Source organism: Gymnogyps californianus, chromosome 28, assembly GCF_018139145.2.
Source record: "Gymnogyps californianus isolate 813 chromosome 28, ASM1813914v2, whole genome shotgun sequence".
NCBI lineage: Eukaryota > Metazoa > Chordata > Aves > Accipitriformes > Cathartidae > Gymnogyps > Gymnogyps californianus.
This window is the reverse complement of record NC_059498.1, coordinates 914,719-929,497: the sequence shown is the minus strand read 5'-3', so window position 1 is coordinate 929,497 and position 14,779 is coordinate 914,719. Positions and strand designations below refer to the sequence as shown.

Genomic DNA, 14,779 nt, shown 5'->3' with positions numbered 1-14,779 from the left:
GATGGCTGACCTGGTAAGGAGGGCTTTAAACTAGGAATGACAGGGGAGGGAGAGAGTAACCAGCAGCCCTGTGAGGGAGTGATGGACACGGCTGATGAGCAAAGGGCCTGGGGCAATGTGCCAGGAAGGGATCACAAGATCAAGAAAAGAGGGCTGAACCAGGGTCACCTCTAGCAGTTGCATGTAAGCAAGGAAGTGCCTACAAGGCATCATTGTGGCAAAATCCCCCAGACCCTTTCTAGGAAGGCAACATGCTGGGCTGCTTCTGTCAAGTGCCTGTACACTAATGCACACAGGATGGGGAATAAAGATGAGGAGTAGAGCTCTGTGTGCAGTTGCAGGCCTACAATCACGTTGGGATCACGGAGACGGGGTGGGATGGCTCCCTTTCTGTGAGAGAGCAGTTGGAGTGCATAGAGCTCTGCCTGGGCATGGATGACAAGCCAAGTGAGAGCTTATGGGTAAGCACTAAAGAGAAGGCAGGTAAGGGTGACATTGTAGTGGGTGTCTGCTATAAGCCACCTGACCAGGAAGAACCAGCAGATGAGACCCTCTACAGGCAGACAGGAGCAGCCTCACATTCACAGGCCCTGGTCCTCATGGGGAACTTCAACCACTGTGATATCTGCTGGAGGGACAGCACAGCAGGACATAAGCAAGCCAGGAGGTTCCTGGAGTGCATAGTTGACAACTTCATCACGCAAGTGATAGAGGAGCCAATGAGGGCATGTGCTCTGCTGGACCTCATATGCACCAAGAAGGAAGGGCTTGTTGGGGATGTGAAGATCAAAGGCAGCCTGGGCTGCAGCAACTAGGAAAGGGTGGAGTTCAGGATCCTGAGAGGAGCAAGGAGGCTAAACAGCAAACTCACAACCCTGGCCTTCAGGAGAGCAGACTTTGTTCTCTTTAAATGGCTGCTCAGAAGTGTCCCCTGGGATATGGCCCTGAAGGCAAGAGAGTCCCAAGAAACCTGGTTACTATTCAAGGATCGCCTCCTCCAAGCTCAACAGCAGACCATCCCCAATGAGCAGAAAGTCAGGCAAGCATGCCTGGAGGCCACTGTGGATGAACAAGGAGCTCCTGGCAAAACCAAAACACAAGAAGGAAGCATACAGGAGGTGGAAGTAAGGACGGGTAACCTGGCAGGAACACAGAGACACTGTCCAAGCATGCAGGGATGAGGGTAGGAAAACCAAAGCCCAGCTGGAACTGGATCCGGCAACAGATGTCAATGGCAACAAGAAGGGCTTCTGTAAGGACACAGGTGGCAAAAGGAAGGCTAGGGGAAATGTGGTCCCACAGCTGAATGATTGGGCCTTCTCTGATGCTGCACAGCCTGACAACACAGGACACGGAAAAGGATGAGGTGCTGAATGCCTTCTTTGCCTCAATCTTTACGAGCAAGATCCATCTTTAGGAATGCTAGGTCCTTGAAACCAGGGAGGAAGTTGAGAGCAAGGGAGATGTACTCTTGCAAGGAGAGGATCAGGTAGGGAATACTTAAGCAAACTGCAGACCTCCCTCAACATTTTTACATCTGGTAGGCAATTGCAACTCCAGTGTTTTGCAAGGCAAAAGTCTTCCCTTGATTATCTCTGTGTCATGCCAAGAAGTGATTTTCTCTTCAAGCATCATGCTGTCCACCCCAGAATATCACGGTGGTAGTAGAGGACCCTCATAACTTTGATTTTGAGCAGCATCTAAAAACTGGGGCAAATAACCTTTGCAGCTCTTGATATCCAAAGCCTGGGGAAGGCTGCTTACTTTCATGGGTAAAAGATTAAAAGAGTCTATGACACCCAGCAGAGCAGCCCATCTGCAGCCTACAAGTGATCACTGGAATGACCCTGTTGGGAGGGAGAGAAAGAGAAAGACATGGCACGTCCTCACGCAAGGAAGCCCTTGGCTGACCAGCCAAGGATTGCAGGGCCCCTTCCTGTCAACACGGCCACAGGCAACCCACCAGTGTGCCCCAGGCCAACATCCCTTGCCTGCACTGCACCCAGCCGGCACTTGAGCTGAGGCTTCTGTGGGCACTGACACATTCCTGCCCCGCAAACCCTGGGGCCTCTCAATCCCAGCCCTCAGAAGAAGGCTCCATGAGGGAATGGGTATGGCATTATCCAGGATATGAACAGGGGTCGTCAGGAAAACAACCACCCAGCCCATGTCATTAGCTGGGATGTTTTCCCTTCCTCAGGAGCACCTCCGAAAATTGCCACTTCCGTAGAGGCTACCTCTGGGCCTGGGGCAGGTCAGGGCCACCACAAAAGCCAGCCCAACTCCTTGCTTTCTCATCCACTTCTCTTGCCTCCTTCTCCTCGGGAAGCAGGTGAGTCTGAAGCCCTTTCCCGACGACCTTTTTCTGTTTGTGCAGATGTGTGCTCCTCCATCCTATGCTGGGTCATGGTGCTGTTTGAGAGGGGGAAGAAGGGTGATGGTCTGACTCAGGGAGTGTCTGGAACTTGGCTGAGGGGGCTTTTCTTTTAAGAGATAGGCAGCAGCCTCCTTGAAGCAGCTGAAGGGAATTCTTCCTGCTTTGGATAGCCCTGTGCTGGGAAAAGAGGCTCCGTCAGAAGATGGCCCCAAAGGATGCAGGAGTGGCTGTGATGTAAGAAAAAGCCTTGAAAACAGCCTCACCTTTCCCTCCTCATCCTCCTACCTCTCTCCAGAATGACAGGGCATGGCCTGCACCCAAGGGCAAGGACAGCAAGGACAGGTCACGTATACACCCTCCACCCCCCAAAACAGTTCCCTGCACAGCCCAGCAGTTACACAGATGTGCATGGCTAAGGTGACTCACAGGTTGATGGTGAAATCAGCCTGCCCAGGCCACACACCAGGGCCCTCATGCCTCTCGCACACCCCCAGCTCCCACCACACACGGAGCCTCAAGGACAGCAGCCAGTGCCCAAGCCCCCACGGCTGCTCTGCAGTGACTGGCCTTCCCGCACGCACGAAGCAGCTTTCCTCAAAGCTGGCTCTTCTCCTGGCAGGGCCTGTTGCCCATCTCTGCCTGGTGGTCTGCCCTCCCATTGTGCTCTTGGCTACAGTTGTCCAGCATGGTCCCACTGCAGAAGAAATGAGGCAGCGCTGGGGGAAGCCCATGAGGTAGGGGCTGAGGAGGGCTCCAAGGACCGGCAGAGTGCGCTGAGGAGAGCACGTCCTCCAGATCCCAGCACATGGCCGTGCAGCAACTGGAGGATCCACAGAGTAGTTCTGAGTATCTTCCAAAATTGTTGTAATCGTGTAATTCCAGGAAGGAGCCTTGCCACATGGCATGTTGTTTATCTTTTTAATCTTACTTTGAACTCTGACCTCGGAGGGACACATCCCAGAGCAGGTACTCTAAGAGACAGGCCTGCAGGAATACCTGAGGGAGCAAAGTGCAGTAGAGAAATCCATAAAGCAAAGAACAGCAGCAAGGAAGCAATGCACAAGCTCTCCCAACCTCCTGCGTTGCCCATCACCTCTCCAAAGTCTTTGGGCAGAATAACCACAAAACCCCTGGTGCAAATGAGGGTTTTCACCATGGGTTAGCTGAGACTCTTTCATCACCTTCTCCTGCCTCTCAAGCCACTGACACTGTCCTCTCCTGGAAGAGGAGCTCGGCCTGCAGAGCTGTGGGTGCACAGGGGAAGCAGTGCTGCCAGGAGAGAGCTGAGGGCCCCTTCCCCCAAGCTCAGCCTTGCACAGTCACATGCCCTCCCTCCCTCCCCTGGCTTCTTGCACAGCCAAGGAAGCTCCCTGCACCAGGGTGTCTTGCACAGCACAGAGGTACAAGGCGCTGTCAGAGACCTCGACTTCCTCCAGCTGCAGGAGGCTGTATTTCCCTGTGGTGTTCAGCGATGTGGTGAGACGGCCGCTCGGCTTGCGGCCAGCTGCTGCCTGATACGAGAGCAGCTGGGGACCTTGGCCTTTCCTCTGCTGGTACCAGAGCAAGCCTTGAAAGTAGGAGGTCTGGTATGAGCAGGTTGTTTGGAAGGTGTCTCCCTGCTTCACTGTGACTTGTCCTTCTTGCTGGGTGACGGTGGTCTGCCCCATGGTGCCTGCAAGAAAGGGAAGGTCAGCAGCTCTGCAGGGAAAGGCCCTGGGAAGCAAACCAGGAGTGGATGCAAAACCCAGGCAGAGAAATCTCTCTGTCCCTTGTCCTGCAGGAAAATCCTGAGGCCTGGGGACAGCCAGGGGGAGGGTGGTTTTGGGCAGGAGCTCAGAGCACTCAGCACAGCGTGGACCCTGAGGAGAGCTGTGCTGTGTCCCTGCTCCTCCTCCCTGGTCTGTGACTGCCCAGAGGACCAGGGAACAGCCTGTCATGCCTGACCTTTGTGTGCTGGGACCAGCACCCCTCCCGCAGGTTGAGGGGCCCAGGGAGCTACGGCAAAAAGATTCATCCAGCTTCCCCATCCCTGTCAACTCCGAGGGCTCCTAGGTCCTTGAGCTCATACAACGCTGAGCTGAATGTTGGAAAGAGGGAGGCCTGGCTGAGTTGACAACCAGGAGGAAACTGGAGGCCATGGCAGCCATGCAAGGAGGCCCAGCCAGGCGGCACAGTGAATGTCCCAGTGGCAGCTTTGACAGGATCTGTTACTTTGTGTTGGAAGTGGAGAAATTTGAGGCTGCAGAGACAGCTGAGATCTCCTATGCTGCCCACAGGTGGATGAGAAGAGAGAGGCAGAGAGAGATGGATTGAAGGGGAGGGAAAAGATGGAGAAAGGGTTTGAGGTATCTCTTCTCTGTCCTCTCTTCTCCTTTGCAACAGTAAGAGCATCTTGAGAGAACCAGTACAAAACCACAAATGTGAGATGACATTTCCCAGTGTTTTCCTCTAATTCCAGAGAATTTCCAGACGTGGACCTGATAAGGCTGGTGAGGGTTTCCACAGGGGAAGGAGTAGTATGCATTGATGAAAAGGCAGGACTTACCCAGCCGTTGCCCCAGGAAGACAGTGAGGACGAGATATCCAAGGTGCATGCTGAGTCCGACCCGCCTGTTTGTTGAGTGAGAGAGAGTCAGAAAACCACCTCCCAGCCCCGAGATAACAGAGCTGCCGGAAACGACTCTGTTGGGGGAGCAAAGGAAGAAGCGGGGAAGAGAAATGATCCGTTCTTCCTGTGCCTGAAGTGCTCCTCCTGGGTTTCTCCCTCCTCCAGCAGCAACACCTGCGGCTCCCTCAGCCAACGGCGTTCTGAACATTTGCATGACGGGGGGCCCTGTGCACTCTGTACACATGTACAGGAAGAGGAGGATCTCTGCATTTCTGCTAAGAGGAGAAATCGAGCCATAGTCCCCAACATGCAACCATCCTTGCTGACCCCAGGACCACAACCCTGGGAGTCTCTCCTTGCTTGATGCTTCTGTCTCTGCTCACAACATGTCCTGGGCAATGTCCAGACAGCTTCTGAATGCCTCCAAGGATGGAGACTCCACAACCTCTCTGGGCATCCTGTGCCAGTGCTTCCCCACCCTCACAGTGAAAAAGGGATTCCTGATGATCAAATAGAATCTTCTGCGATTCACTTTGAGCCCATTGCCTCTGGTCCTCTCAGTGGACACCATGGAGAAGAGCCTGGCTCTACCTTCTTCACACCCTCCCTCCAAATATTTGTACCCATTAATGAGCTCTCCCCTGACACTTCTCTGTGCTGAGCAGTCCCAGCTCTCTCAACCTTTCTTCATATGAGAGTTGCTCCAGTCTCTTCACCATCCAGAGTGGCCCTTTGCCTGACTGTCTCCAGGATGCCTGTGACATGCAGTTCCCTAGTGAAAACACCCCCCACCACCACCCTCTGGAGTCACAAGCACACCCACATTCATGTATCTCTCGAATACCAGCATGGGTCCTCAGCCCTCCTCTCACAATCACCCCCACACTCTTGGACCCCTCAAACATTGCTATGGCTTGGTAATATCACCCTGTGACATGTTTCTCCTTCTCCAGTTGCTGGCACCCAGACCTTGTTGACATCCCAGTCCCTCCAGCTGCTGGCACAGAGACCTCTGTGACGAGAGGCCTCTTCTCCAGTTGCTGGCACTTAGACCTTGCCGCACACCCTGCAGTCCATCCAGTTGCTGGCACCCAGGCCTACAATCCCTATGGCCATTGGTTGGTTGCCCAGTTTCTGGCACCCAGATCTCTCTTTCACACCAGTCTCTCCAGTTACTGGCACTCACACGTGGGAAGTTACACAGAAGAAAGGTTAAGAAAGGATTTATTAAGAAGGCAGGGGGGACTGTAGTGGTCAGGCACAGGGCTCATCCCAACAAGTGCACTGACTGGACTCTGCTTATGTGTAGCTGGCTCCTTTTACCCTTCCTCCTCTCTATTGCCTCCCCTTGCTCCTCCCCAATCCTCTCTTTCCCCCACCTTTGACCCTTCCCCTAAGCATTCCTTAATAAGTGTAGGCTGGTCCCTCAGGACCCTCCTCAAACATCCATAATCCTCATGTTCCTCTTCTCACTTCTTGTCACTTACAAAGCTCAGGCTGACCCACTTCAAAGCTACACCTGCAGTTTCCTAATGGCCCATCAATTAGCAGCTGCAGAGCTCTGGTCTCCCTCCTTGTCTCCCTTATCGCTTACTCAGAGATTGGCGTCATTGTGTGCTTTGTTTATCACTTTCCATTTTACTTCTTCTTCCCTTTGAAAGGAAAAGGGACTTGATCTGACAGCCTTAGTGAACCAGCAGCTCTCACCTTCCACACGCCCTTACAGTGACCTCTGCTGAAGTTCCTCAGGTGTGTGAGTTCCTCAAGGCACTGAAAGGCTCCTGTCCCCAGAGAAAACTGGGTCTTTTGAGTCCAGGCTCTGGGGAGAAGCCCCATGTTGAGCTCAGCCTTTGAAGGGTCTCCCTGCAACACCTGCAGCAATGCTGTCATGGCATTCATTTCTCAGGACACCTGAGAAGTTACAAACATGAAGGAAAAGGGAAAGACTGGCCACATGAGCAATCAGTTTCAGATGTAACGTGAGTGTAAAGAAGAACGCCAGTCACTTAAAATGTGTGGAAAGAGACAGTTTGTGACCTCATATTGCAACTTATTTATTGTTTGCCCTCCCAGATGTCCTGTGTTTCCTGCAAGACCCTCTCACAGGTCTTTGTGTAAAGCCCAGCATAAGGACAGACCTCAATTCCAAACCATAGCTTTCATACCCCATCCAGGTGGAAATGGGCCTTCTCATCCACCTACTGGTATGTCATAGAGAGACTTTTCTCCAGGTGCCTCACTCTCTTTGCCTCCTTCCCTTTCCCTCTGGCCAGGTCTCCTTTGGACATATTCCCTACTCCGTCTCTTCCAGAAAGCCTGAACTTTCTTTGTCACCTCAGAAGGCCTCACTGCCAACAGCCGCCAACATGCGCAGGAGTAGCAGGGAAAAGTCGCCCATGCTGCTGAATGTGCCAAGGGTGGAAATTGGAGCTAAGCCTGTGGGAGCTGAGGGCAGTCAGCACAGAGACACGGTGTATGTCTGAGGGAGATCAAATTGCTCTGATACAGAGCATGCAGGAGAACGTGAAGATCAGCAAGGACGAGGGTACTGGGTGCACTTCCCAAGAAAGCTGCAAGCGGGTGCAGAGCTCTTGACTGCTTCATTGGTGCCCCCCGAGAGTTTGTGCTCAGGAATTGTCTGCCATTCAGGGGGGAGAGGATTCTTTTACATGTAAACCTCATCCCTTTTGGATCGGTGGAAATGTCTCTTGGCAGCCACTACAGTCCCATATCTTATTTGCTGCATGAAAATCCAGATGTCTTGACCAAAGTGTAGAAGTGGAAGAATGGACATCCCCACACCCATGTCCTCCATCAAGAGGGAATTATGGCTAATGAAGCATCTCTCAGAATGACTGAAGGCCAAAAGCTTCAGTCTCTCTTCTCCAGCGTCTTCCTTCCAGAGGTGCTGGTGGGCTTCCTCAGGCCAGGGGACATACCCATCTCCTTCCACCGCTGCATGGCCCAGCTGTACTCCTCCCAGCTGCTGGGCAGAGACCAATGCTTCCTCTGCACTCTCATCTCCTATGGCCACTGCTTGGCTATCTGCAACCCTCTGCGCTCTGGGGCCATCACGCATCAGGCTGTGTGCATCTGGCTGGTGGCAGGGACAGGACTGGCCGGTTCCCTGCTTCCTGCTCTGCATACAATACTCACCTCCCATTTGGCTTACCGTTGGCACATCTGCCCATTACCCAGGCACATCTGCCACTTCTTCACTGTTCTGCCAGCCCTGCTGGCCATGGCTTGTGCTGGCACTTCTGCCAACAAGGTCGAGATCATCTTCAGTGTTGGGGATGTGACCCTCGGCTGCTTCCTCTTCATCCTCACTTCTTACAAGTGCAGAGCCAGAACCATCCTGCAGCTCTGCTGTGCAGAAGGCAGGCACAGAGCTGGCTCAACCTGTGCTTCCCATTTCAGTGCTATGGCCTGTTTCTGTGGCCTGTGTGTCTTCATGGGAAGTGACCTCAAAAGGGTCACGAGACAGAGTGGTGGCTGTGCTTTACACCACTCTTACTCCCCTGCCGAACGCTGTGATTTACACCCTAAGAAACAAGGATGTGAAAGCTGCTAGTAGTTGTTCACATGCAATAAACAATTCGCAGGGTTGTAGTGTTCACACAGTCAGTGCAGACATCAGCTTACACGTGGGACTTATCCCATCCCAAAGCAGACGGGCATGGTAAATGGGACAAATCATCTTTCTGGAGACACTGATCCTGCAGTTGACCAATGGTGGCCTCTGAACTCCCCAGCTAGCATAAGCTCACAGCAGGGCCTGCCTACCTGGTCACGTGTGCATGGCTTGCCTCATCATGCCATCAGAAGTGAACCCACAGCCTGTCCTACGAGAGCCTACAAGCACCTCCATACCATGCCTAAAGCCCACGGTACTCAGGGACAGACAGATAGCAGGGAGAGGGCTTTTGTGGGGGTGAATGGGCTCAAGCTGGGCACGTTACTCTCATCAGCTGCATCTCCTGCTCTCACCGAGCTCACATGAGTCTTCCCTCAGCCACACTGAACCCTTGGAAACAGGACTTGCAGAAGATGACTCTGTCAAGTCCAAGACCTGTGCGGTGGCCCTGGACAGTGTAGATAGCCTCTCTTTGGGTGTCTTGAGTCTTCTCAATTAACTCTAGATGACTAGAGGTCTGGGAGGGGTGTGTGGGTGTGTGGGTGTGTGTTTGTGTGTTGTCTAAGCCAGTTGTTTAGTCTGTCTTGAGTGTCCTTTAGTGGACTCTTCCAGCATGTGAGATGAGTTCTCTGCCCACGCTGACATCTTTTGCACCGGAAATGCTTGGCCTTCTCATCCTGCCACACAAAAGATGCCTTCACTGGGGAATGTGCCTGGCATAAAGCAGGAAATGAAAAGACAGTGATTGAGGAAGCCAAAACACAGCCATAGCATTAGCTGGGATGTTTTGCATTCAGGATGAGCTTGTCAGAAAATAATCACCTCTACAAGGGATGCCTCTGGCAGGCTGCGGCAGTAAAGGTCCATGATAAAAGCCAGCCCAGCTCCTCGCTCTCTCATCCACTTCTCTTGCCTCCTTCTCCTTGGCAGTCAGGTGAGTCTCAAGCCCCTTCTCCTTCTCTGCTCTCTCAAAAAGGAGGTCTCACTTCAATGGGCCTCTCAGCTGACGCTGCCTTTGTTCTATGCCAGATCATGGGGCTGCTTGTCATGGGAAAGGGAAGTAGGGGAGAAGGTTAGGCATGGAAGGAAGCTGGGACTGTACTGAGGTGGCTTCTGCACTCAGGGGCTAGGCAGTAGCTGCATAGGAGCTGGTGGCTCCTTTTGGGCCCTGGCAGGACAAGGCCAAGAAGCTCTCATACATCTCTGCACAGCCTCCATCTCCTGGCCCTGCATGTTCTTTGGCTTCCTCATGGTGTGGTGACAGGCTGCTCCTCACGCATCCCCATGTTTTTCTTCCTCCCTGCCCTCTCTCCCAGGTGCACCTCAGGCATCCAAGACATGTCCTGCTACAACCAGTGCCAGCCCTGCCAGCCCTGTGGCCCAACCCCGCTGGCCAACAGCTGCAATGAGCCCTGTGTCAGGCAGTGCCAGAACTCCACCGTCGTCATCCAGCCCTCCCCCGTGGTGGTGACCCTGCCCGGCCCCATCCTCAGCTCCTTCCCACAGAACACCGTTGTGGGCTCCTCCACCTCCGCTGCTGTTGGCAGCATCCTCAGCTGTGAGGGAGTGCCCATCACCTCTGGGAGCTTTGACCTCTCCTGCATTTCTAGCCGCTACTGTGGCAGCAGATGCTGCCCTTGCTAAAGATGCTGGCAACGGCCTCCCCTAAGGACCCCCAGGAACTCAGAACATGCTGCTGGACAAAGGATCAAACCTCAGTGCATTGTTTTCAGACTAGCTGGTCATCCCTGGCTTGCCCTGCAAGGGCAGACTGGAAGGGGCCAACCTGGGTTCTCTGAAAACATGGCCAATGTCTACCTTTCCTGTCTTCCACTCACCCTTTTTCTCTTTTTTCTTTGTTGTCTTCTGCTCGCATCAAAGCCTGCTGTGAGGACCCCAGCAACCAGGCTGGAGGGACCTGCTAGCCTGTCTCCCTTTGCCGGGCAGGTCAACAGATGCCCTGTGGGAACTCTGCCACAGGAAAAGGGAAACACATTCTTGGCTGCTCCTGCTCCTCCCCACACTGGGGGCCTCCACTTGGAGTGATCCCATTTCCCTCTTTAGACTCATTAAAAAAATGCTGCAACCCTGCCTGTGTCCCTTAGGTTGTCTTTCATCTGTATACTGACTGCCGAGGGAGAAAGCCATTGCTTTGGAGGGGAATTAGGTGGGGACACAGGGGGACCCTTCATCACTCCTAGAGGCATTAGAAGTTGGGATACACTGCAACGAGTCCTCTCTCAGGCACCGCTTCCTAAAGGTGAGGGAGACAACCCTAATGTGTTCCCAAAGGATGGCAGAAATTGGGAATGGATAAATAGCCTTGGGGATCGCCCACAGTCCCTACTCCACCTGCCCCTGGCCTCCATCAGCCGATCTAGAGGTCAGCATGGCCAGCATGCCTGGGCATGGGCAGCAGGGACAGCTTCCCCGTGCTGACCTATCGCCCTTCAACACAGCACCAGACATGGTCCACCTGTTGCCTACATGTGTAGGGCTGAGGTGTTCACAAGTTAGTATTGGTATCAGCTACAGCAGGCCACACACTGGAGTCCCCTGTCCCTGTGAAGCCAGGTGAAGGGTGAAGGCAAGCCCAGGTCAGTGACCGGTGGCCAACCACACACGGATGCTCTTTGGTGCCTTGTCTTCCCCAAGCAAGGAGCAGCTTTCTTCAGGCCCTTCTACAGCCCCACAATGCCACAACCTAGCTCTGGTCCACAGAGGTGCTGTCTGAGAACAGATAGCCCAGCTCCACAGAGACATGCCACTGACAGTGGGATTTCATTCTGCACTCAGCGGGATCCGTGAGCTGTCCCTGAATGGCACAGGGCACGCACCAGCCCAACCATAGGGCACACGTTGGGGTGCCTTCCCCCAGGCACCAAGCTCCTTCAGCATTCCCAGAGACCTGGGGCTGAAGTGGCCCTTGTGCTCCACGCAGCACTGCTGCTCCTCACACACAGGCCAGGGTCTTCCCACATCTGCAGACCTGGGGCCCTGTGGTGTGGGAGTTTACCCTTACACAGACCCCACACACCACCAGCACCACAGGACCACAGGATGGAGGACAGAGTGATTCCTCCCTGCTGGGTAAGGATTGGGGGAACCTCTCCCCAGGCCAGGTTCTGTGGGAGGCAGAGTGGCGTCAGGTGTTTAGACAGGGGCAACGAGCATCAGGACCAAGCCCACCTAGACCCAATGCAACTGTGGGTCCCAACTCTGTCTTGGTCCCTGGCCCAGGGTCTCTGTGAGAGCTCAGGATTATGAAGGGCTACCATCAGAGCTTCCACAGAGCTATCAGAGCCAGGTTGGTGGATGTGAACACTCTGAACTCTGCAAGGGATTGGAAAACCAGATATCGGGGTGTGTTTAAAGTTAAAGAATCTGCGCCTCTGCTCAGAAAGGGAGATCATGTCAGGGTGTCTACAACAAATGAGAGGATTGAGAAAGGTTATGAAAGATGTTCACAGAGGAAATTTTCATAGTAGTTGAAATATGACAATGTGACAGATAGCTGTGTACCGCACAAGAGTGTACGATCATGAAGTACTTGAGGTGAGTAGGAGACCCATTGGGCAGGTCAGGGGCCTGGGATGTGGGCAAGCATGCCGGGTGGACAGAGCAGCAGTGCCAGTACTGGTGAATCTGCAAAAGTGCATGTGCGTGTGAACCCAGAGAGCGTTGTGTGGGTGCCTTCACTAGTAACCTCCTGTCCCTGCCAGCCCCAGAGGGGGAGGGGATATGGCTGTCTGTGCTTGTGTTTTATGTGGGTCCTGTATGTGGGTGCTGCTGACAGCAGTGCCTTGGCTGTGGCAGTCTGTGTGACCGTCTGTTTCAGTGTGTGTGTCTGTGTGTGTGTGTGTGTGTCTGTGTGTGTCTGTGTGGCTCTGAGATATGGTCTCCGCTTCGCTACAGGTTGAACCTGCAGACATAGAAAGTGGCAGCTGTGCCCCTCAGCCTGGGCAGAGATCCCGGGTCTCCAGGACACCAGGCTGGGCTCCAGCAGCCAGGCAGGAGGATCCTGGGCCAGAGCAGCTTGGACGAGGTGGCCGCGCTCCCTACATCCCTTAACAAATGCCAGCAATGCCAGACTCTGCCCACAGAACACAGGCTCGGAGTTTCCTTGGACTTCCCTGCACCTGGGTTGGGGCGATCCCCAACATCAATACAGATTGGGGGGATGAATGGATTGAGAGCAGCCCTGCAGAGAAAGGACATGGGGATACTGGTGGATGAAAAATTGGACATGAGCCGGCAATGTGTGCTTGTGACCCAGAAAGCCAATTTTATCCTGAGCTGCATAAAAAGAAGCGTGGCCAGCAGGTCAAGGGAGGTGATTCTCCACCTCTACTCCACTCTTGTGAGACCCCACCTGGAGTACTGCATCCAGCTCTGAGTCCTCAGTGCCAGAAAGACATGGACCTGTTAGAGCGGGCCCTCCAGGGGAGGGCCATTCAGATGAGCAGAGGGCTGGAACACCTCTCCTATGAAGAAAGACTGAGAGCGTTGGGGTTGTTCAGCTCCAGGGAAACCTTACTGCAGCCTTTCAATACTTGAAGGGTGCTTAGAAGAAAGAGGGAAGGAGACTTTGACCAGTGCCTGTAGTGGCAGGACAAGGGCAACACCTTTAAAGAGAAAGAGGGTAGAGTTAGATTGGACTTAAGGAAGAAATTTTTTCCAATGAGGGTGGTGACACTTTGGAACAGGTTGCCCGGAGACGTTGTGGGTGCCTCGTCATTGGAAGTGTTCAAGGTCAGGTTGGATGGGGCTTTGAGCAACGTGATCTAGTGAGAGCTGTCCACTGGGATCATGGCAGGGACATGATGATGACTCAAGGCCCCTTCCAATCCAAACCATCCCATAATTCTATGATTCGATCATTCCTGTACAGCTGGTGAGGACCCTGGAATGACATCAGCGAAGACACCAACTTTGAAATAGCGCTGCAGGGGAAGTCACGGCAGTAGGCCTTGCAGAAAGGCTATTATTACCCGTCCTTCTCCATGTTGATGGAACATATGAACCATCTCATTAACCCCCACAATAAAGCTTCAGCTGTGGACTCTCCAGTAGTGGGCCTGGTCTATGACCCCGTCCGAAGGAAAACAAGCTCAAAATGGGTGAAAAAAAGCCTTGCCCTTTTCTGCAACTGGAAATCTGATACATATTTTGAGGGCTTCTCCAGGTGTTGCTGCAAAGAAATTTCCCTTTGTGGTAGATGTCACCAGAAGGTTTAACTCACTCTACCTCTACACAGGCCTTGTAGAGCACCAGCTTTGTCAGGGACTTTGTGGCTCCTTTACTTCCGTGTGTCCCGACAGGCCGTAATAACAAGATCATGCCAGGGACATATGATAAGCCACAGTAGGTGCTGGTGAACCTCGAGCACATTGACACAATCAGCATTGATAAAAGACTGACCAGAACAAGCATGTCTCATTTTGCTTTGGGAAGGATAGAGTGAAGCTGCATTTTTGGCCCCAGAAATCTCTGCTATTTTAAGAAACCACAGCAGAAAGGAAAAGGTGAAAAATTCCGTGGACCTGTCCTTGTACATGAATTCTTTGCAGGGGTCTTGACTGACACTCTTAATATGATCGTGTGCGGTGTATTTTGACATGATAGAAATAAACCAGCCGTGACATCTTTTTAAATTGTGGGGCCCAGCATTGCACACAGTACTCAAGGTGAGGCCCGCACCACACTAAAATTACAGCGGGATAAGCACCTCTCTTGACCAGCTGGGTTGTACTGTGTTTTGATGCACCCCAGGAGGCGGTTTGGCCCTCTTGGCTGCCAGGGCACACTGCTGACTCCTCTTGAGCCTGCTGTCAACCAGCACCCCCAGATCCCTTTCCGCAAGGCTGCTCTCCAGCCACTTCCTCTCCCAGTTCATACTTGTGTCTGGCGTTACTTCCGTCCCAGGGGCAGAGTCCGGCATTTAGACTTGTTAAATTTCATGCCATTAATGATTGGCCCAGTGCTCCAATTTATCTAGATCCTCTGCAAGGCCTCTTGTCCCTCGAGGGAGTCAACAGCACCTCCCAGTTTGGTATCGTCAGCAAATTTGCTCATGGCGCATTCAACTCCTGCATCCAGAGCACTGATAAAAGTCTTGAACAGAACTGGCCCTCGAATGAGTCCTGAGGAACACCAC

At 53.2% G+C, this 14,779-nt stretch overlaps 1 protein-coding gene across 1 annotated transcript; it reads left to right on the top strand.

Moving 5' to 3' along the window:
* The first annotated feature begins 938 nt into the window (after positions 1 to 938).
* Positions 939 to 10,266, top strand: LOC127026694 (uncharacterized). The gene is made up of 5 exons (XM_050912013.1): positions 939 to 1,124; positions 2,231 to 2,332; positions 7,259 to 7,458; positions 9,484 to 9,560; positions 9,950 to 10,266. Exons 1-5 carry the CDS (start codon positions 939 to 941, stop codon positions 10,264 to 10,266), a joined length of 882 nt encoding a protein of 293 aa, XP_050767970.1.
* Positions 10,267 to 14,779: the final 4,513 nt, after the last annotated feature.